We start from the raw sequence: 22,713 nt of genomic DNA, 5'->3' as shown, positions 1-22,713 counted from the left end.
TTTGTGTATTCAATAAACTCGTTCATTGTTAAACTACTCTGAGTCTTCGTCTATCAGAACTAAACATGATGTGTTCCCATGTTTTGGCTATCCTCACTGGGAATATCAGAAGTGGCAATTCCAACACAAATGGAGAATGCCCAGTTGGAAAAGGCTACTCTGCAGTATCCGTGTATATTACATTTTTCAGCTGTGTGTGTCATTTTCTCATTACTAATCAACTCTGGCTATTTCTCATATTCTCAACAGTTTTTCACTGCTAGTCAGCACCAATTTTAAGACCCTTCTTCAAGTATTCTTAATAAATTAATTGTATGAATCAGGTCTATAAACCAAGATAAAGTCAATTCTGTCTCTGTAAAATTTTCTGTTATAGAACTGTGACACATGTCACACCATTATTTCCTTCTAAAGAGATCAATTTAATAAGTAACTGAAAAACATCAAAGCAGATCTGAAGCACATTTGTAATGAAAAGTAGTGCAATGAGAGTAATTAACAGAAGATAATCACTACTCTGTAGGTATCTGACAGCATATTTTATTTATCCAAAAAAGACATTTTTCTCTTCTCAGATAATTATTTGTGAATTGAAGATGTTAATGAGTTCTGTTGCAAGAGCATAAATTGGTAGGTGAGGCAAGAAATGAAAGAAAGTAGCTACAAAGGAGAAAAGAAAGAAAAACTGTTGTTCTTCCCAGAAATAGAAGAGTTTGCTATGCGGAGCTGGTGAATCCTTACACAAATGAAGAAATCAGGATGCTCAGTCTAAAGAGACTCCAGATATTAAGAAATATTTTAATGCAGATAATCTCCCTTTAGAAAGAGAAGGAAACAAGCATATTTTACAAAAGAAAAATTTTCACAAAAAGAAATGCTGTATTTATAGACTTTTTATTTCTTTTGAAAATAGTTTCTGGTCACTATTGTCTTATTTATTTCTCCTTACAGTAAATAAGTGTGTACTTTAGAAATATATAAAAACATTTTAAGTCTGATAAAGTGCACATCCTGGATTCTTGATCTGTCAAACAGATGTACCTTCCTTGGCAAGGCCTTCATTTTCTTCCTGAAACAAAATGAAAATTAGGTTACTGGACCTAGAAAGTCTCAAAATTCTTTCCTAAGAATTACAGGAAAATGATTTTTAAAAAAGTCTTAAACCTGGAAGTAGGGGAGAGAATCCAAGAGCCCAATACAGGTTGCAACTCCCATTATGAATAAGAAATGTTGAGGCTACTATAAAACTACCTTTGCTATCTTTGAGACAATTGTAATAGGCTTGGACAAGAAGAAAATATTTTTGGAGCATCATTGAGGCCAAGTCTCTTAGAGGTCAGTCAAGGCATAATTGCATTTATCACACAAAATCATCTGGGCTGAAGGTAAAAGGCCTGCAATATTTCATTATTCCTTTTATAAACAGGGAGAGAAAAAAGAAAAAGTTCTACAAATTGGAGGAAAAAGGGAGCGTATTTTTAGTTACTAGCAATCTCCCCAAGACATGTCTAGTCTCATTTCATTTCGGTCATTTGTATTACTTTATTATTTTACTGTGTGTGCCTAATTAGAACTATTAATACGAAATTATTTTAGTTCTGTAACTATTGATGTTAGTTTTGATGTAGACATAAATAATTGGCTCAGCATAAATTTTAGATGCCAACTTTGGGAAGTGTTGAAAGGTCCTCACAACTGCACAAATTACATGCCTATGTACACATATGTAACTAATTTTACAATTAAAATAGTTTTTTCCTTTGATACCTTATGAAAGTGTTCATATAGAATGGTAGCTAGAGAAAGGGTATGTATTATAAATTTGATTAGATCCCTCTTGAATTATTCTTAAGGGGATTGAACCAGATTTAAGTTAAGATTACAGAAGTAAAGGATTCAAATATAATTTTATTTCTCAGTATTTTTATACTACATCTTCATCCCATTATCATTACACCAAATGTTGAGGATGTAAGAAGAAAAACAGACCATAGACTATCTTGATCAATTATAGTTTATTTCCTCTACTGTACAAAGAAAACCACTGATGGTATAAACTCCACCATTCAGGCCATCTTAATGCAGGTAAATGAACCTTGGTGTAATAAAAAAAAACATTCAAGTACCCTTTTTTGAAGCTGTTCTTGTAATTTCGTCACTGCTTCTCTTTCCTTGGACAGCTGTTCTTGGGTGACCTTCAAAAGCTCTTTTAGTTTGGTGGTTGCACATCCCAAATCCTTTGTTAACTTCTTTTCGTTATCCAATGTCTCCTACAATGGATGATAAAACTAGGTTTTATTCATGGGACAAAAACAAGCTAAATAATTCCAAAACACTTGAATATGGAGACAAATTCTTGCATATCTGCCTAGTAATTATATAGATTTAGAAGTTTTACCTGAAGTTGGAGAATTTCCTTTTTTATATAAGCAGAGTCTTTCCTATCACATCTTAGTTTCTCCAATTCAACTTGCAAGCTGTACACCAAATCTTGAGCCTAAAGTTTCAAAATTATGAAAAGTTAATTCCAAGTACTTTGAAAATCAGGAATAACATTTTATAATCCTTCCTTCCTCCCTGCCTTCCTTCCATCCTTCTTCCCCTCCTCCCTCCCAATTCCAGAATACCATTGACTAATGTACACTGGAAGTTAGATTTAGTAAATTCAAATTCTTATGTTTAACTATTTAATGTATGGTATGTATATAAAAATCAAGTAAAAGATCGGTCCACTAATGAGAGATGATGGCAAGTATGTAACAGAGTGAGAAAGTGGAACTGCTTAATTTATTCTTTTGTCTTTAGAGAAAAGGAAAAAAATATTTCAGCCGATCAAAAGCAGTACCATAAAAAAAAGAATAGAAATACAAGTCAAAATAAGCAAATGGTAAGAAAACACCTATCAACTCTAGATGAATTCAAATACCAGGACCAGATGGATTATATCCCAGAGTTCTGAGGGAGCTGGCAGATGTGATCTCAGAATCATTAAAGCATATTTTTCAAAGTTCCTGGAGCACTGAGGAACTACCAGAGGACCGTAAAAGATCCAGGAAACTATAGACCAACTAGCATTAATCAAGCAACATCTGTGAACATCTAGAAACAAGCAAAGCTATTGCTAGAAGCCAGCATGAGTTTGTCAAAAACAGAAAATGCCAAACAAACCCAATTGCCTTCTTTTACAAAGTGACTCAATGGATAAGGGAAATGCTGTGCAAATTGTTTACTTCAACTTCAGTAAGACATTTGACAAGTAGATCACAGCCTACTTCTTGGTAAGATAGAAAAATGTGGGACAGATAGCATCAACAAGCAGATGGATTCACAACTGGCTAACTGCACCCAGTGGGTAGTTCTTAATAGAACTATATCTAAATGGAGGAAAATATGCAGTGGGGTAAGTTAAGGTTCTGTCTAAAGCCCAGTATTCTTCAACATCTTCATAAATGATTTAGAGGAGGAGCTAGAAAGGGAACTCATCAAATTTGCAGATGACACCAAGCTGGGGGAATAGTCAACACTTTAGAAGATACACTCAAGACCAGGATCTTGACAGACTTGAACACTGGGCCCCATCAGTGGTGAAAAGTAAGGTTGTCAGGTCCCAAACGGTTCCCTATTTTACTTACCTTCCTTCTGTCCTTCCGTTTTTGGGACCTGCCATTCTGTTGTGGGAGAGTGGAGCCCAGTGTTACTTGCATGTTTATATTTGTTCTTTTTCCTTTTCCTAATTGCCATGGGGGGTGGTATGTTAGCTCTCCAAGTACGATTGTGACAAGCCGGATGTCAACGAAGCCAGGAAGTCGCGCGCCAAAAGCAACGGCTGATCGCCCTGAGACACCAACTGATTGGACACAATTCAAATCCCCACACGGCTTTGGTGGGAGGGGTTTTACAGCTGGGTGACTATGCATTGTTAACAAACTTTTACCTCAGATCTCGCCTTGATCCCCCACTGCTACTGATCCCCAAATAAAAACATCCTGTTTGAAGCAGTGATTGCCTCAAGAGTTTGAATTCTTGGGAGGACAGCTGAAGTGGGTCATTACAGAAGGTGAGGTCTGCACAACGTTCAACCCAGAGATGCAACTGCTACCAGGGGAGCCGCAACTACTGCACGTTTGGAGGAGCTCCCATCAGAGCAATGATCTGGAGACCTCCAATGATTGAAGGGTGAAGAAGGCCTCTCCAGGGAAATGGAAGCGGCTGGACCATCTGATGTAGGGGACCGAGCCAGGTGGTCCCTTGGAGTCAATAAATCCAAAGGTTGGGAGGAGAAAGACTCCAATGTTATCCTGAACTGAGAGGGGGAGGAGAAAGAAGTAGAAGGGGTCTAGCCCTACGCCCCGGGACAGAAGGGGGGGAGAAGGAATCAAAATCAAAAATTATGCAGGCAGTAATGGAATACATAAGGAAAGCCTTAGATGAATTCAAATTACAACTGGAGGAAGGCCAGAAATCCGAGGCAGAATTGGGAGAAGAGTCAGAGGTTGAGGAATTGGTGACCAGAGAGGGAGGGGCCAAGGCAACCCAGACAACAGCCCACTACTTGGGGTGTCAAATTCAGGCAACTAGAGGGCAACCACTTCAGCCAGCAGAAGCAAAACTTCTCCCAATTGGGGCAAAATTTGATGGGGACCCAAAGTGGCTGGGTTTCTTCCTTGCACAGATAGTCACGTATATGCAGATGTATGGGACAATGCTACCTACTGATGTAGAGAAAGTCTGGGTGGTCACATTAGCCTTGGCAGGGGCAGCCCCTGACTGAATGGTCACCCTCTATAACTGTAATGCACCTGAACTGCAGAAGTTTAATCAATTTATGTTGTGATTCAGCATCAGCCTGTGATACCGGCAGCTGAGTCTGATGATTCTGAAGAGGAGGAGGAGGAGGGGTTTGGAGAGCCTTTGGTGTCAGAGGGCGGCTCTGATGCACTGCAGGACTCTCAGCCTGGCCCCTCCCATCATGTTCCTCATGAGACTCAGCCGTGTGAGCATGAGGTATTGGACATAGATGATTCACAGCTGGATCTATTCAGGGACGCTAGGAGCAGGAGGCAATTCAGCAGAGTAGAACAGAGAAAGGCAATGATGCAACTCGGTGAGAGGAGGAGAAGGCAATGAGAAGCCACGCCTTGGGACTGCTGTTAAAAGGGGAAGGTGTGGGAGGTGCTGGTTGCTGAAGATCTTCTGCTAGAGTCCTGGTCTGTTATTCCTGTTTAACTCATTTGAACTTTTGGTTTCTTTGTAAATAAATTTGTTTGGGGTTTTTCCAGCCTGTTGACTATAAAAAGAGGTTGTCCCTGACATTCAAACAGGGCCGGTCATAGGCTGGAACAGAACAGTTTATGACTGCACTCCACAGATGCTTTGTTGACCGGCTAGCTGATAAAAAAGCCTGGGAGCATATAAAAACAGTAAAGCAGGGCAGACGGCCAGTAGCAGAGTATACGGAGGAGTTTAGAGAGTTAGCTAGTGCCTTGTTGGCCAGAGGACATCCTGGTAAGCTGCTTCCAGGATGGACTTAATGAGGACCTCTACAATGCCTGTGTACCACATGGGGGCCCAGGATGGTTATATGCTGGCAGAAGAGGTAGAAATTGATCGGCGTAAGCACTTACATTGCACAGTGAAGTTAAATTTCACCTCACACTCAGAAAACTGAAGGGAACCCACACAAGCACCACCTATCTCACGCCGTGGCACTGCGTTGTTTTAAATGTGGGAAAGAAGGGCATTGGGCCACAGAATGTCAGGCAAAGATACGTACAAAGAGGGGAGATTGTCAATCAGCTGGTAGACCCTCGTGAACCTTTAACATCATACTGATGGGTGACCCTATCCAGTTGCTTCATGTAACTATTAAATAGAAGGGGATGGAATGGAGAGGGAGGGAGGGGAAAACTTTGAAGAATCCTGCAAAGCAGGAATCTAAGTCTAGATCTCTTCCCCCTATCCCCTATTCCAAACAAAAATAATAAGTTTGGCATCTTGCCCAATGCTCCATGTTCTGGATTGCTAACTCCTGCTACACTTCTGTCCTTCATACTTTCTTTTGACCACATCTCTTCCTTACCCTTGGCATTCTAAGACTTCATTATACTCTCTAACCATGAATTACTCAACTTTGCTTTATGTGTCTTCCTCAGCTCTTGGTAAACTTAACATGGAAGTATACATCTCAGTATGAGATTAACCTTTGCAGTAAATCTGTTTCTTATTTTTATTTTGCCTCACATTCTTCACGCCATCTGCACATGTATCCTTTGTGTGCCCTAGACTCTATATCCCAATTGCTAATTTCCAAACCAAATGCATTTCTGGTGTGTGTTTGATTTCAGTTCCTCAGTAAGCTGCACACTGCATCTGCACCATGGCTTCTACCTGCCACCCGACTGGCTGGGGACTATTTGTCCCATGAAGCTAAAGGCCTCGGTCAAACGGTGTCTGGGCAAATGGGCCAGGCTGAAGGGTGAGGAGCAGAGGTCCAGGGGCCCATTGGCCTTGGAGAATGGTGAGGGGAGGGCCAGCAGAGGAGGAAAAGTGGCTGTAAATGGGCTGAGGCGGGTGGCAGGGGATGAAGAAGGCGCGGCCATGGGTCCGTGCCTAAACATCTTAAACCCTTCTCATTCCTCTGGCCCTCCCCCATTGACCAGTCTATCAGTACCCAATAGCTGTCATTTTTGATGTTTTGGGAACAACTACGAGCTTTGGACCTCTTTGGTGAAGTTTCTCATTCCATTCTCACATTCTGTCCTTGATCAATTAGCTTATTCCAGATTAAAACCTCTGGTTCCTATCACCCTGTCATCCCCTCTCTTTCTTCCTACTCATGCCAATTCCCTACTTCCACAATTCCCTCCCCCCTCCCTTGAGTTTTATGGCAGGATTCCAGCAAAGCGAAGTATGCTGAAGATGGTAAGTTTGACATTGAGATTAGTCCTATAAGAGAAGGAGTCAAAAAAGCGTGAGAGAGTGAGTTAGGGTTCAATGTGTTTTATCTGGATACTTGCTGTGGATTTTGCAGACGAGTTCTGGGGCTCAAACATGTTGGGCATCAATAACTGGGCAGTGGACTGAGCCATGGGCAGTCCCAAGCATGGGATTAAAATGGGTCATTTTGGTGAGAATATCCACCATGACCAACCTAGTGGTGGCTCTCTTAGATCTTGAAATCCATAAAGATGGCACCCCATGATCTCGGCAGTGTGAGCAAAGGCTGTAGCAGTCCAGGAGTAGCACCCATGTTGTTTTTGGCCTGCCTACACTGCACAAGCATACCTGGTGATGTCGCGTCAAAGTCTGGGAAACCAGATGGAGGGTCCTGAACACACCAAAGTGGCCTGCAGCTGGGCTTGTCATGACACTGCTGCAATATGAGACCCTGAAAGGGCCCCCCTGGTACATAGCAGCAGTTCCAGAAATGGAGCAAGTCTTCCATGCAACACCATTGGGTCACCTCATTTCTCACACCTTGGGCCAAGTCATGACATTATACAGCCACAAACGGATCCTGCTACTATGCATCCCAGACCTGTGCTCTCAAATTCACAGGTTCCTTGGTGGCAGCAAATCATTCCAACGGTATGACCATGTGAGGTCCTCCTTTCAGACAGTAACCTCCATGTCAAGTCTGCCTTCTTCAGCTTGTTTGCTTTGCTGGCATGCTGCCATAAAATGCAGGGGAGGGAGAATTTGGGATAGTAAAGTTCGGATATGGGAAGGAGAATCCAAGTGGCAGGAGAGGAGACACATTTACAAGAACCACAGGTGCCAAACTTCAATAAATCAGCCATCAAGGAAACCTGGCCTGGGAAAAGAATGTGAAACTGCATCAAGAGGTGCCAAGCATCCTAGCAGTTCTCAAAAAAATCAACCCAGCATGCTGTTGGACACTGATAGACTGTTGAAGCAGGGAGGCCCAAGGAACGGGGAAAAAGCATCATCTTTGCATGGGAATATTCACATCTAGCATTATTTTTACTGCAACCACTTAACTTTAGTAAAAGAACCTATTACTTCAATCAAATGGAGTCAAGGGTCTGTCTTTCTTTCCTAGAGACCTAGGTTGGGGCAACTTTTACATTAAGATATATCTTCAATAATGGTCAACCTGAAGACATTCCTCTATCATGGGGACTGTGCACAAGATGTCTGCTCAAGAGAGTGATCAGGAGCAGTTGGAAGCTTGGGGAGGAACCATGGCAAAACCCAAAAGCAGGGAAGATTACCTCCAATGGCTGGAACAGGCAGAAGCCTCCAACAACCAGTCAAGACCTTGATGATCACTGGGGGTCAGAAAGAAGGATGACTGGGAGGAGAGTCCCTCCGGTGTAACCTTCATGTGGGGAAGCCAGGGAAGTCATCAGAAAGAACACCATGCTGAAGATGAGGACAGAGCGGCACAAGACGAACCAGACCATGATAGTCGAGCAAACTATCGAATTCCTGAAGGGAGCCTTCAACAACCTTCGAGCATGCACAAGCTCAGAGGGACTTGGTAAGTTGTGTGTGTGGGGGAGATTTACTTGAATTCCTGCCATCTTCATTGCCAATGCTCCCTGATCGTGATTGAGTTTACACTTTCTACCAGCTTTCCACTATGCAGTTGACTGTAGCAGCATGGTAGTATTGAAGCAGTCACAATTTCCACAAATTTCATTCCCACAGGACTAATGGGTCTTAGATTTCTGTAAATTACCCCATTTGAGATAGTTTGGTTCACAAATTGTTGCCCTATGACAATTTCAATTTCATCCAGCTGAAGATTACAAACAGACACAAGAATTATAGTAGTACGGGTAGTCCTCACAACTGTAATAGAGCCTGCCTATTATGGTCATAAGTTGTGGCAACTGTATGAACCTTTTTACAGTGGTCTTTAAGCAAACCAATGGTTTGTTATGGGCACAGTTTTGCTGGAAACTGTAAGTAAATACCAGGTTTTGGCAAAATCATTGAAAAACATGGTCATGTAACTGTGAAACTCTGCAAACAGCCATAAATGTGGCCATGTTGCTGAGACTTGAAGTTCAGTGATGTGATTATGAGAGGGTGACCATCAGAACTTCAAACCCAGTTCATAAGTAGCCCAATGGTAAGTTCATTGACCAAGGACTTACCTGTATATCGATTAATATATACTGCTATACATATAGATGAAACTGGACATTTTGTAAGAAATGTTATATTATTAGATGATCCACAGAATATAAATAATTTTATTCTCTTGTAGGCAACTACCAATTCAAAACTAATATAGCTATTTCTTTATTTGGGAACTTCCTTAGCATCCAGTCTCTCTGTATTATTGCTCTCTAGTTAGCACTGCTAACAGCATTAGTAGCATTGTCGTAATTATAATATTATAGTAATATCATTAGAATCAACTTAAACTTATCTAAATTACAAAGTACAGAGTTCTCAGAAATAACATAAAATGAGGGAGAAGTCATTGATAGTATGGCACAGAGTAAAATATGATACCTAAGGACTAAAATCAAATCAAATCAGTTTATTACAGCCATATGGGCAGTAAAATATCCAATTATAGGCTACTTACATACATACATACCTATATAAAAATGCACTGAGCATGATCTAATGATGAATGAGAATACTTATAATAAAGTTATTTTTAAAAATATATTTAAAAGATCTAAAAATAATATTTATCTTATTTATGTTTCCAACAAATCTCCAGATAAGTAGTGTCAGAATGGCCAGGATACTTATCAGCTATTGGGAGGACATAGTTTTTTTTCCAAATATCTCTATAGAAAGAGCATTGAAGGAGTATGTGTCCAACGGTCTCCTCCATATATCTTTTTATACTTGCCATACAGGACGGCCGATGGAAGCGCATGGCACTGTGTGAGCGAAAATGCTTTCTGGTGGTTTGCTGACTTCAACTGGCTAAGAGAACTGGTGGGAGCAATGACATATCTAATAGAGTCTGGAGCCAGAAACAGCAGAGCTATCCCTAAGTCCGCTTGCCTCTTGATGTCCTCTGCCCTTTGTCACAAGGTTTGTTTTGCTTGGTTGTCGTCCAATTTGAGTATTGAGGCTGGAGAGAAGCCTAGTTTGGCAAGGTTGAACTTGACTGCCTTGATCCATGATGAGGAAAATTTGTCTTAGAGGATTAATGGAGCAAGGCCTTGTGGAAAGAAATTAAGCTTCAGCCAGATATTTAAAGAAGCTATACAAATTCTTGCTTCAACTTTTATCAATCCTGTCTCCAGGTAGGTGGAGAAGTGCATTTGAGACACAAGACAACATCTGGAGAACTGCTCTAATAAATTTGGATTGAACTCTTTCCAGCAGTGTGAAACAGGGAGCTGAGGGTCTGAGCACAGATCCGTAGAGAAGCTGTGCTAGCAACTTGGCCAGAAAGAGCTTAATTGCAGCTGGAATATAGTATCCTACTCTTGTGTGGAAAAATTTGAGGATGGCATTTCGCGAAGAAGAAGAAGAAGAAGAAGAAGAAGAAGAAGAAGAAGAAGAAGAAGAAGAAGAAGAAGAAGAAGAAGAAGAAGAAGAAGAAGAAGAAGAAGAAGAAGTTGGAAGGGACCTTGGAGGTCATCTAGTCCAACCCCCTGCTCAGGCAGGAAACCCTATACCATTTCAGACAAATGGCTGTCCAGTCTCTTCTTAAAAACTTCCAGTGTTGGAGCATTCACCACTTCTGGAGGCAGGTTGTTCCACTGGCAGCTGCATATTCTCCATGTGCTTTTCTTGAGCCAGTGGCATGGATGACCACCTCTAGGTATTTAAAGTTGGTTACCTGCTCTATATTATGACCATTAAGATACCATGAGTAGAGTTTTGGCCTTTTGGCAAAAGCCATAACCTTTGTTTTCTCATAATTTATGTCCAGTTTATTGTAATTGCAATACTGGACGAGGGCTTGCAAGGCTCTTTTAAGGCTTACTGGTGACCTGTGTCATACTGGTGACAGTGTCATCTGCATAGAGCAGCAGGGTGATGCTTCAAGAGTGGTAATTTGGTTTATTTAACCATTTTATATGTATGGTACATAACAGATGGAGAAGCCTATGATCAACTGAAGCAGCTTCCAGCTTCTCCCATAGCTCAGTCCTTGTAACCATATCAAAAGCTGCCTTGAGATCTATAAAGGCAGAGTATAATGATACAGATCTATTTGATACATATTTTTAATCAAATGATGGAGAACTAAGCTCTCATCTATAGTGGTTCTCTCCTCTCTAAACCTGGCTTGCTCTTCAGCAATCAAGTTCTCAAGATCCAGCCATTCTTTAAATTTATCTTTGAGATGTTTGGCGTAGAGTTTGCTGATTATATTTAGCAGACTTATTAGTCTGTAATTGGCAGGGTCGTCTCTCTCTTTTTATAAATTGGGACCACAATTGCCAAGCCCCAATCCTCTGGGACATGGCCAATGGAGTCAATATAGATGAATAGCGCCACCAGGGCTGGTATCCACCATTCCATGTTGTTCTTTAGTAGTTCAGCAGAAATGAAGTCAGCTCCTGGAGGCTTCCTAGTCCTGAGTTGGCCAATGAAGGATTTAATTTCAGACTCTGAAACTGGAGGCCACTCAGATAAATCCATTATTGTATACCTTATTATCTTGTTGGAGGGGGTCTTCATACATTCTCCGAAACTGGACTTCCTGGGTTGTAGGATGTATATGGGAGTCTAATGGGGTATAGGTTCTTTCAGAGTGGCAAGCAATTAGACACCAGAATAAAGAAGAGTTCTTTTGTTTTGCTGCCTCAATAAGCTGTTCCCAGGAAGAATCTTGTGTCTTGTCTCTTCTTGAGTGCAATCAATTGCTTAAATTGTTTTTTGAGTGTGAGTAGATGTTTAAGAGTTGTTTTATTGCCATTTCCAGTCTCATTTTTGTACACTTTACATGCCAAGGTAAGAGCTTTCTTGGCTTCTACGTAATCCTTATCAAACCATTGTTTGCAAGTGATGCAGTGCCTCTTAGAACTTTTGTTCACATGGTAGTAGTGATTGTAGCTTAGGAACTATGTTTTTATATAGCTCTAGTAAATCTTGAGTAGGGTTGGCTGATATAAAGGCTGAGCGGGTTTTTTTAAAGTTGTCCTCTGATAGGGCTCTCCTCAACTTCTGGTCAAGTTGTTGGGTCCATTTGAGTAAAATATGATACCTAAGAATTCAATATGTAATTTACCTCTTGTAATTAAATTAAGTTTTGCTGAGTGCAGCAAAGTTGCCAAAAGTTACCAAGACGAAGACACATTGGGTAGATGCCTTCCTTTGCCAGCAAAATTTTTTATATCTGTTGCTATCAAAACCTTTGTAAGAACATAAGCAGAAGTAAAATATAGTAACAGTAACAAAATTGGACATTAATTTAAATGATACATCTTTTAATGGCTTCTCATGCAAATGGTTGAAAAAGGAAGAATTCCTGTGGCACCACAATGATAAAGCATGCATGCTCACCACACATATTATACCTCTGCAAGGGCTTCTTCAGATGCAGCCAGTTTCTCTTTCCACACCTGCTGTTCCTCTACCAACCGCTTCTGCAAGTCCTTGAGCATTCTTTCCTATGATTTTGAAGAAGAAATGAAGGCAAAGAAACAAGGCATTTACTAAGATAGGTTCATTCTATCATGGGGACACATGTTAACTAGGCTTGCTTGCCAACTTTAGCAGAAATATTTTAGCCAGTTTGGGAATGTAGATACAATAAAAAAAATATTTACTCCACTAATACAGAACATATAGTAGTAGATCGTGTGTGTCCAGAAGAAAACAAGTTATTGGTAGATTTTTTACCCCACCTTTTTATATATAACTCAAGGCAGCAAATATACCTAATTCTCCTGCCTCCTAATTTGCTTGGAACAACAACCTTCTGAGGTAGATTGGGCTGAAAGAGTGACTGGCTCAAAGTCAGGGAGGCCTAAAACTCAAAAGTCTTCTGGTTTCTAGACCACCATCTTGAATAATGCACCAGACTGGCTCTCTGTGTGAACAGAACAGAACAGAACAGAATAGAAGCTGGAAGGGGACCTCAGAGGTCTTCTAGACCAGCCCCCTGCTCAAGCAGGAGAACTGTCCTATACCATCTCAGACAAGTGATTGTCTAGCCTCTTCTTAAAAATCTCTAGTGATGGAGCACCCATGATTTCTGGAGGCAAGCTGTTCCACTGGTTAATTGTCCTAACTGTCAGGAAGTTTCTCCTTAATTCCAGGTTGGTTCTCTCTTTGGTCAAATGTTAGGGAAATTCATCAGTGCTAATGGGAAATTAGAAACAATTTATTTGTTCAGATAGGCAAATGCTGTTTTGCTTACCGTCTCTGTGAGAATATTCCTATACTGATCACATTTTGCTTGTAGTGTGCGCAGTGCCTCATTTGTTTCTCTTAAGGAAATTGTAAGGTCCTTTAAAAAGTATAATAATACATCATTTAAAAAGTAACAAACAAATTTAGGAAAAAATCATTTTAAGATTTATGTATAACAACTTTTTTTCCTTCTGGTTGCAAAAATGACTATAAGTAGAGATGAAAGGAATGGAGTTGGGAAAATTGCTGTTCATACTGATTTATAGCTATTTCCTCATATGAAGTATGAATATCAAGGAAAATACTGTTATTTCATCCTCCATTTAATATTTACAGTGCCTTTTGTTAATAAGTCAGCAGACTTTGCCTTCTAAAAGCAGTTTTCCTTTAGGTTTCATTCTATGTAGAAAGATTCCCGGTGTTCTCAGTGATAATATTTGTTGTTGAAATATTATTTCTATTTCACTTGTATCTTCAGCATTGATGAAATAAAAAATAGGTAGAAATATTGCAGATAGTAATAGCAGAGAATAGTTGTAGCTCAGGGTTGAACTGTGGATCTTGGTGTTCTCTGAGCTTGATTGTTTTCTTGCAGATGTTTCATTACCAAATTGGCAACATCATCAGTGCTTAGTAGTGAGTGATGTAATTTCTGCTCAATCAAAAAGAAACAGAAAGACCAAAACACCACCTTACCAGCAATTAATACTTAGATGAGCAGAGATCAACACCAAGAATAACATTAGCCCAACAATCAAGAAACAAATAATAATCAAGGAACTGCAAAACAAGCTAATAATAAACAACAGCCCAATCAAGGAATCACCAAGACCACCCCCACCTACTTTTATATGCTGAAAGTGTATGTTATGATCCAGGTTGCTTAGGCAGATGCAGGCTTCAATAAAGTCCTTTATTGCTCTACTATCCCATGACAAATGGCCCTACAATGGCTGGTAAAGCTCTACCTCAAACTTTCCCAAAGGCAGCTACCCATAGTCAGTGCAACACGGTCCCAAAAAGTAAATCCAATATTCACCAGAGCTGATTTACAAGGGAGGGGGAAAAAATCTGTAGTCCAAAAACAAGGTACCTCCCTACAGGTACAGTCCTTGCTATTTCTCTCCAAAAGCTCTTAAGCTTGGCCGAACACTTGGCAGTCATATGCCCTGGGCCCTTGCATACAATACAGTCCTTTGTGGACATCCGGTTTTGCACAGTTATCGCAACAGCCGAGGGATCGTGGGGTTCCGCACCTTACGGCTGATTTTTCTCTGGGGACCCTAAATGGGCCAAAAGCCACCCCGGAGAGGTGGCAAAGAAGGAGGGAAGCCACGCCAAGCCTAGGAAGATGACAGTCGATCTGGACGTCTGGGGAAAGCTCTCCAGAAAGCAACAGAAGAAAGGCTAGTGACATTCATGAGTCTAGCCCAAGCTACATGCAGCCAAAAAGCACTAAATTAAGCAATCATAAACACTGTGGTTGAACTGGGTAAGAATATTGATTCTCTCTCTTCTACGTGACTGACTTCCTGAAAAAAAAGAAAACACCCCAAAAGTAAGAATCCTCCAAAAGTGAGGGGGGGGGTGTATCTTTGCTCCACACTCTTCTAAACAGAAATGGCGAATTAAATTTATGGTGAATAAAAATACACAGAAATAAAATTAATATAAGATTTAAACTTGGAAAAGATGAAATCAGTGGAATTTATTAAGAGTTTCCTGGCAAAAGATTATTGGAGATAAATGGCTTATTTGTTTTGAAAATTGAAAGATGGACTGGTGCTGACATTTAGTGGTAGATGAAAATTCTGCACTAAATATACAACCCAGAAAAAAAAACCTTGTTATTGTGACCTTGAAAGCTTTAACCAAACAAAGAACAGCTGTAATAAAAGAAAAGAAAAGATTGTGGACTATTTCTATAAAAATTAGGGGAAAAAATGATCTTCCTGGACTATAAATATTTTTAAAACTGTAACTTTAAAGCAATTGGCAGAGAAAGGATTTTTGGTCATTATGGAGTATCAGAGGTCTACAGAAAGAAAATATCAAGAAAAAATAAATACTTTTCAGGAGGAAATGTATGTTATGTTACAACAAATACAAATGACATTAATTTCTAACCATGAGGAAATTAAAAATGAATTTGAAAATTTAAATGAATGCATTCTCAATTTAACATCACAACAAATAAAGGAGCAGACAACAAAATGAGAGAGAGATCATGTAAAGCAGACAACTGAATATAACTTTGAGATGGAATTTAATAATGGAAGGATTCAGATGGACAAAAACTTCCAGGAAATACTGGACATGGAAAAGACAACCTACACATCACGAATTCAAGAATTTGAGAGAAAACAAGGTAATGGGAGAAACTAAGAGAGAAAGAAAGAAAAAAATCTCTGAGGGATATCTTCACAAAAATACTTTAATTGACTTAGCTTTTGTACTGATATCATCTATAAAGCCATGGGAAGATCTTGGGATTCAATGGAACATACTGACTAGGAAAGATCTTTGACAAAAAAAAAAGAGGGCTAAAGCCAGAATTAAGAAATTAGAAGATGGGATTCGTTTGATGGAATATTTTAAAGATTAAAAACTTGTTGAAATACAGTTAAAGAAATAAAATCTTGAATACAAATGAATCTTAGCTTAGGAGGGTCAGTCTCCTTAAGCAATACAGTATTTTTTTGCCTATGATATGAGAAATATAAAAATGTGTGGAAAGATTTATATGAGGAAAATGTATTAAATATTTAAATATAATGGATTTTAAAGATTTGAATATGTTTTAAAAATTGAAACATTATTAAGGTATTTTAGTTTAAGAGGGATATGCTTTTTTAGATAGTATATTACTTTTGTTCTTTCTATTTCAAGATATGAAAAGTGTAAGCGTTGGGATGGTTCATATGAGGAAAAGGTTTTTAATATATTAGTGTAATTAACACAAAGAAAATTTTAACAAGTAAAAATGCTTTGTTTTGAATATTGTGGGGAAAATACATTTAAATGAGAACTCTAAAAACAGGATCTATGACAAGGTGATCTAGATGATTAATTAGAAAATCAGCTTAATAATGAAGTGGAGGATATTCGTAGATATATAATTGTTATTTTTCAAAAAAATTACCAAGAAATGTTCTAATTTAAGGTTGATAAAAGATAATATTATTGGAAGAAGAGAAAATCAAGGAAAATTACTATGTGGAATATGGAACTATAAAAATTAAATGTTATTATTCATAAATACAAATAAATACAAACAAATGTTATTATTCATAAATACAAACACTGTTTACCAAATATTAATGGTGATATGTAAAAAACCCCAATAAAATATATTTTTCTAAAAAAAGTCCTTTTTGGTGACACTGGTCTTTCTCAGCTTGAGAATAGAACAGAACAGAACAAAACACAACAGAGCTGGAAGGGACCTTAGAGGTCTTCTAGTCCAGCCCCCTGCTCAAACAGAGAACCTATACAATCTCAGACAAGTGACTGTCTAGTTGAAGTCCACAAGTCATAAAACGGCCAAATTTGAAGACCCCTGGGCTAGCTTCTTTTTAAAAAATCTCCAGTGATGGACCGCCCATGATTTCTGGGGATAAACTATTCACTGGTTAATTGTCTTCACTGTCAGGAAGTTTCGTCTTAATTCCAGGTTGCTTCTCTCTTTGATCAGTTTTCAACCATTGTTTCTTGTCCTGCCCTCTGGTACTTTGTGGCAGCCTCTCAAATACTGGAAAGAGCACAGCCCCTGCAGTTGCCCACCACACGCTGCTGTTCGCCTGCAACACCATGGCTTCTCACTGCCACCCACCTGATTGCCTGGCGGCTAAATGTCCTGTGCAGCCAAAAGCCCATGACAAAGGGAGCTTCAGCGAATGGGCTGGGCCAAAGGGCGTGAGGCGGAGGGTGCGGGGCTGATTGGCCAGGGAGAATGGGCGGGGACAGGCCAGCTGAGGAGGAATGCTAGAGGCAAATGGATGGAGGTGGGAGGCTCAAGAAGGAGGCATGGCCAAGGGTAGGAGCCTAAAGGTCCCATTCCACCATCAAAGTGGCCTAGTTCCTCTGAACGTCTTGGCCAAGCACTTGGAAGTTGTGGATGTAATCTGTGAAGGGCTGATGCCACTGTCATATCTCCCGCAAACATCTATTCGCAGTCTGTACATTTACAGATCTTCAAACATAGTGCACAACTGAGTGCAAAACCTCATACAGTTGTCCAGTAATGAGCTGGGCTGGATTAAAATAGGGGTTGCCCAATGAGCTGCAGACTCCATCCATAAGAGATTAATCAGGAAGGTCACTTTGTCCCAATGCATGGCAAAGTCTTCCAGGCATGGACTCATGTACAGCTGGCATTGCCCAAAGAAGGTGAATCAAAGTGCCATCAAACCTATCCGGCATCATCATAGGGTATTCAGCCTGCAATTGGGCAAGATGTGAGGAGAGGCACACCACTTGTTGAGCTAATTAAGCATTGTCAACAAATAGCTGCTCCATCTTGTCTGGCTACAACCAAAAGATGGGAGAGAGTGGAGTAGGGGTTGGGAACAAACTGTTATCACCCAGGTTGAGTAAGCAGAAGTAAGCTTCAATAAAGTCCTTCATTGCTCTGCTATCCCATGACAAATGGCCCTACAATGATCAGTAAAGCTTCACCCCAAACTTTCCCGAAGGCAGCCCCCCCCAGTCAGTGCAATACAGTCTCACAAACTAAATCCAATATTAACTAGAGCTAATTCACAAAGCAAGGAGGATGTCAGTAGTAAACAAGATTCAAAGTGCACAAGGCAAGGTCAGTAATCCATAGACAATGTTCCAAGTCCATAAGGCCAGGTCTGGAGTCCACAAAAAGGTTCAGAGTCCACAGGGCAGAAAACAATCTGAAATCAGAGTTTATAAAGACCAGGGAAGTGTGTGCCAAAGCAAGCAATTGTTCCCAACAAGTATGGTGGACCCAATACTTCAATCGGTTTGATTTTGAATTGAAGTACATTCTGGGGGGGAAAACACTTCCTAGCTGATGCCCTGTTCCATATGTCCCAGTACAAAAGTAACCAAGAGGAAGTAGTGAACCCAATTATCCCTACAAAACAACTGGCAGCACAGGTGACCACCGGGCAACAAGCAAAAAGAAAATCCCCAGATCTCAGTGACACCTTAACACAACAGATGAAAAAAGAACTACAAACTGACGCATGGTTTGGTGCCCACAGAGAGGAATTGACTACACGGGAAGGGATGGCCGGGAAAAGGACTAAGTTATATGTTCCCGACAGCTGACGGATACAAGTCCTACAGTGTAGCCATGATGCTAAACAAGCTGGCCATTTCGGGTTTTTAAAGACTTTAAGGTAAAGGTAAAGGTTCCCCCGCACATGCGTGCTAGTTGTTTCCAACTCTAGGGGCCGGTGCTCATCTCTTGTCCGAGGACATCTCCGTGGTCATGTGGCCAGCATGACTAGATGCCAAAGGCGCATGGAACACTGTTACCTTCCCACCGTAGTGGTCCCTATTTTTCTACTTGCATTTTTTACGTGCTTTCGAACTGCTAGGTTGGCAGAAGCTGGGACGAGTAACAGGCACTTACTCTGCTACGCGGCAGTCGGGATTCGACCCGCCAAACTGCCGATCTTCTGATTGACAAGCTCAGCATCCTAACCCATTGAGCCACCGCGTCCCTTTTAAAGACTTTACATCTAACTAAATGGCAATTTTGGTGGCATGGAATGAAAAAGGACATAGCTATATAAAAAGTTGTGCTGTGTGTGCCTCCATAAAGCAAAGACCAGGGAAGAATCTGGGATTGTTACAGCAAGTAGCTGAACTACCCAACCTTGGGAAGAGATAGCTATGGACTTCATAGTTAAACATTCCAGAGAGAATGCAGTAATCTGGACTGTAGTGGATCTGTTCTCCAAGCAAGCCCACTTCATAGCCTGCTCAAGCCGCCCATCAGCCCAGAATCTGGCCAATACATTCCTACAACACTTCTACCGATTTCATGGAGTGCCAAAACGGATCATCTCAGACTGAGGGGCAAAATTTTGGCATGAATTTATAAGGCTTATAGGGTCCTCTCAAGGGCTCAGCTTGGCTTTTCATCCAAGTATAAATTGGGCCGCAGAACGAGGTAACACCATGGTAGAAGAGTACCTGTATTGCTATGTCAACTATCAGCAATCTAATTGGGCGGAACTCCTGCCGTTCACTGAAGTGGCATACAACAATACAGTGCACAGTAGCACAGAGCTCACCCCCTTTAAAGTATCTACAGGAATGGAATTCATGCCCGTGCTGGAATACCCAAGAGAATTCCCCTCATCAGTAACCCTAAGTGAATTGATAGATTCCCTCCAAAAAGCATGGGGAAATGCAAAAAAAGCTGTCATTAAAGCTACAGATAGTCAGAAAAAACAGGCAGATAAGAAGAGAACTCTCCAAGGGACTCTGCCTAGGAAATAAGATGTATCTATTTACAAAATATCTGAAGCTGAAACTGCTCTGCAGGAAGCTAGGTCCCAAATACATAGGGCTGTTTCCAACTGCCAAAGTCATTAAGCAAGTTACAATAGAGCTAAAACCACCTAGAATATTAGGTCAAGTGCAACCTGTATTCCACTGTAGATTACTAAAACCGGCCCAAGCATCTAGGCTAAGATCAGTAGTAAGAGATGCCCTGGCCCCAATAATAGTGGAAGGTGAAACGCATTATGAGCTTAAAAGAATCTCATATGTTACTAGTGACATGTGTGACTGAACCATCCAGAAGGCAATATCTTGGAGCTGCAAAGGCTTCCAGACTATTATTCATGAACATTTTTTTTATTTAAATAGTAATTCCTACTATTCCTAATATCGAGGGTTGGAAGAAAACATTTTTAAAATAAATTTAATCTTAAGATTTTAATTTAAAAAATTATTATAAAATATAAAATAAAATAAAAATTTACAATCATAACAGTTTTTAAAACCAGGTCAATTTGTTTAATTCATGTATGTTTTACTCACATTGTTTTCCATTTTCAGTTGTTCAACCGTATGCTTTAACTTTGAAGCTTCATCCTCCAATGTGGAGGCCTGAGTGGATGATTCCTGTAACCTGAAACAAAAGATTTTCACCCACTATTTTCACAGAATTATATTTTGGTATGAGTTAGATTATTCAGAATTCTTAGGTCTTTGCATTGGGATAGGACAACTCGCCGTGGCCAACTTACTGTGGTCCTCTTGCCTTGGCCTATTTCACACGGCCATCTTGCCGCAGTCAACTTGCCGCAAGACAACTTGTTTTAGGACAATTCCACATGGGACAACTCAACATAATAAATGTTACCTGACACTGTTTCTTTGACATTATTTCCATTGACAGAAATAGATAAACTTGACCACTTTGCCCTATCCACAGCAGAATATGTGAGAGGGATCGAGGAGTCATAGTGAATAATCATTTATGTAGGAGCTAATAGTGTGCCTCAGCTGCTGAAAAAGGCAATGTGGTCCTAGGCTGCATCAACAAGGAGATTGTATCAAGATCACGTAAAGTGGTAGTAATGCTTGTAAGACCACACTTGGAATATTGTGTTCAGTTCTGGTCACCATGGTACAAAAAAGTTGCTGAGAGCCCAGAAACAGTGCACATAAGAGCAACAAAAGTAATTAGGGGATTGGAGGCTAAACTGTATGATGAACGGTTACAGGAACTACCTGTAAGTATGTCTAGTCTAATGAAGAGGACTGGGGTGATAGCAATCTTTCAGTATTTGAGGGGTTAGGGTTAGGGTAATATCAATATCATGTGAAGTGATAGTACTGCTTTATACTGCACTAGTGTTCCACACTGCATCCAGTTCTGGTCTCCACAATACAAAAAAGATGCTGAAACTCTGAAAAGATTATGGGGAAGAGCTATGAAAATTATTAGGGGACTGGATACTAAACCATCGACATGGGTTTCATGGTTAACTTACTCAATACTGCATGGCATTGTTAAGAGTTCTAAGATCAGGATATCTTACAACCAGAAGCTAGCAACTATCAAAGCAAGATATACAATTACGGTACTTTAATGTTATTTGTTTTGAGAAATATGCATCAGTTCACTTATATCTTCTCCCAAAGAGTTAATAAACTGTTTGATTTTATATTTGCTTCCTTAGCTACTGATGAAGCTAGTAGATTATTATTCTTCCTCATTTTTTTGAAGAAAAAAACCCATACATGTCTACTTACAGTCTACTAATATTTACCTTTTCTCAAAGAAAATGTCAGAATATTAAAGCTCAAACTTGGCTGTTTAAGAAAATTTGACCTTGGTTATTCATCCTTCCTTCCAGTTCATGTCTTTTATTTATTGGAGTTTATTAGTAAGCTCTGGCTTCTAAAATATCTCCCATTTTTTGTAATTTAAATCGCGATAATGCGTATCACTATTTTTTTTCAAATCATGAGACTCCATCTATTATTTTCTTAGTTATTTAAGACTTCATTTCTTGTGATCTTGAGGTTCTACAGTGCCTTCAAGGTAATGTAATCACTTTTATCCCAGAATATCATTACTGTCACTTCATTAAAGTCCACTGCAGCAAACCCTAATATTAGCTGCTCTTTTTGACTTATCATCAACTTTCCGAAAGATAAAATTATCATTAAATCAAGTCAGAAATTGTTTGTCTGCTCTTGGCAGAACTTGAATTCCAACAGATAATATCCTAACTCGAATTTACTGCAACTATTCTTTTCTTCTATGAATCCTTACTAATCTGATTTAAGAAGCCATCATCCAAGTCTTCTGCTGACTTTTCAGTCTGTAACAAATTCTTTCAATTGTTTTTACTTCCTTTGGGTATGACGCAAATGAATCTTCATGTACAAATGTATTGATTTTGTTTACAGAGGTGCATTTGCTTTTATATACTGTAGCGTTGCTCTTCCATTCCTTCCATTTTATCTGCTCGTTATGTATACTGTAATTACATTAATGTATAAATTATATTGTTCAATGCTTCACATCACATGATTCATCAATATTTATTAAACTTTATTTGCCTTCTTACATTAGGAGTTGAAATTCATCCACTTTATTTCTCACTTCCCCATTCTTCACACACTGATATAAAGACACTACCATATTGCTACTAATAAGTAATAAAATTTTAGTACAACCATACTACAATATGGATTTTGTTTTTGTTGACCTTAACCGTAGGCTTTTCTTGACCCTATAGTTATCTCACCTTAGCTATGCAATCATGCAAAGATTTGAGACAAGTGCCGTCCTTGCCAAACTTTAGTTGTTTATCAATACCAAAATTCAATATTGCTAAGCACATTGGTTTGTGCTTAAATTGTAAGCCACCCTGAGTCTTCGGAGAAGGGCGGGAT

General features: G+C 39.7%; 1 protein-coding gene across 9 annotated transcripts in view; it reads right to left on the bottom strand.

The window, feature by feature from the left end:
- Nucleotides 1-878: 878 nt before the first annotated feature.
- RRBP1 (ribosome binding protein 1) overlaps nucleotides 879-22,713 on the bottom strand; it is a 53,981-nt gene continuing 32,146 nt past the window's right edge. For 6 of the 9 annotated variants that reach the window (XM_083358913.1, XM_083358917.1, XM_083358912.1 and 3 more), the window contains 6 exons: nucleotides 20,341-20,431; nucleotides 13,319-13,408; nucleotides 12,474-12,566; nucleotides 2,399-2,497; nucleotides 2,127-2,270; nucleotides 879-1,069 (listed from right to left, as the gene is read on the bottom strand). In XM_083358913.1, coding sequence (XP_083215039.1) covers nucleotides 1,028-1,069; nucleotides 2,127-2,270; nucleotides 2,399-2,497; nucleotides 12,474-12,566; nucleotides 13,319-13,408; nucleotides 20,341-20,431 — 559 coding nt within the window. In that variant the 3' untranslated portion in view covers nucleotides 879-1,027. Of the gene's footprint in view, nucleotides 1,070-1,251; nucleotides 1,414-2,126; nucleotides 2,271-2,398; nucleotides 2,498-9,788; nucleotides 10,160-12,459; nucleotides 12,567-13,318; nucleotides 13,409-20,340; nucleotides 20,432-22,713 lie in introns of those variants that run through there. The other 3 variants (XR_014492042.1, XM_083358919.1, XM_083358918.1) reach the window with 3 other exon arrangements.

This window comes from Vipera ursinii (assembly GCF_947247035.1).
Source record: "Vipera ursinii genome assembly, chromosome: 3".
Classification (NCBI taxonomy): Eukaryota; Metazoa; Chordata; class Lepidosauria; order Squamata; family Viperidae; genus Vipera; species Vipera ursinii.
Note: the sequence above shows the minus strand (reverse complement) of the source record. Positions and strands in the feature narration are given on the sequence as shown.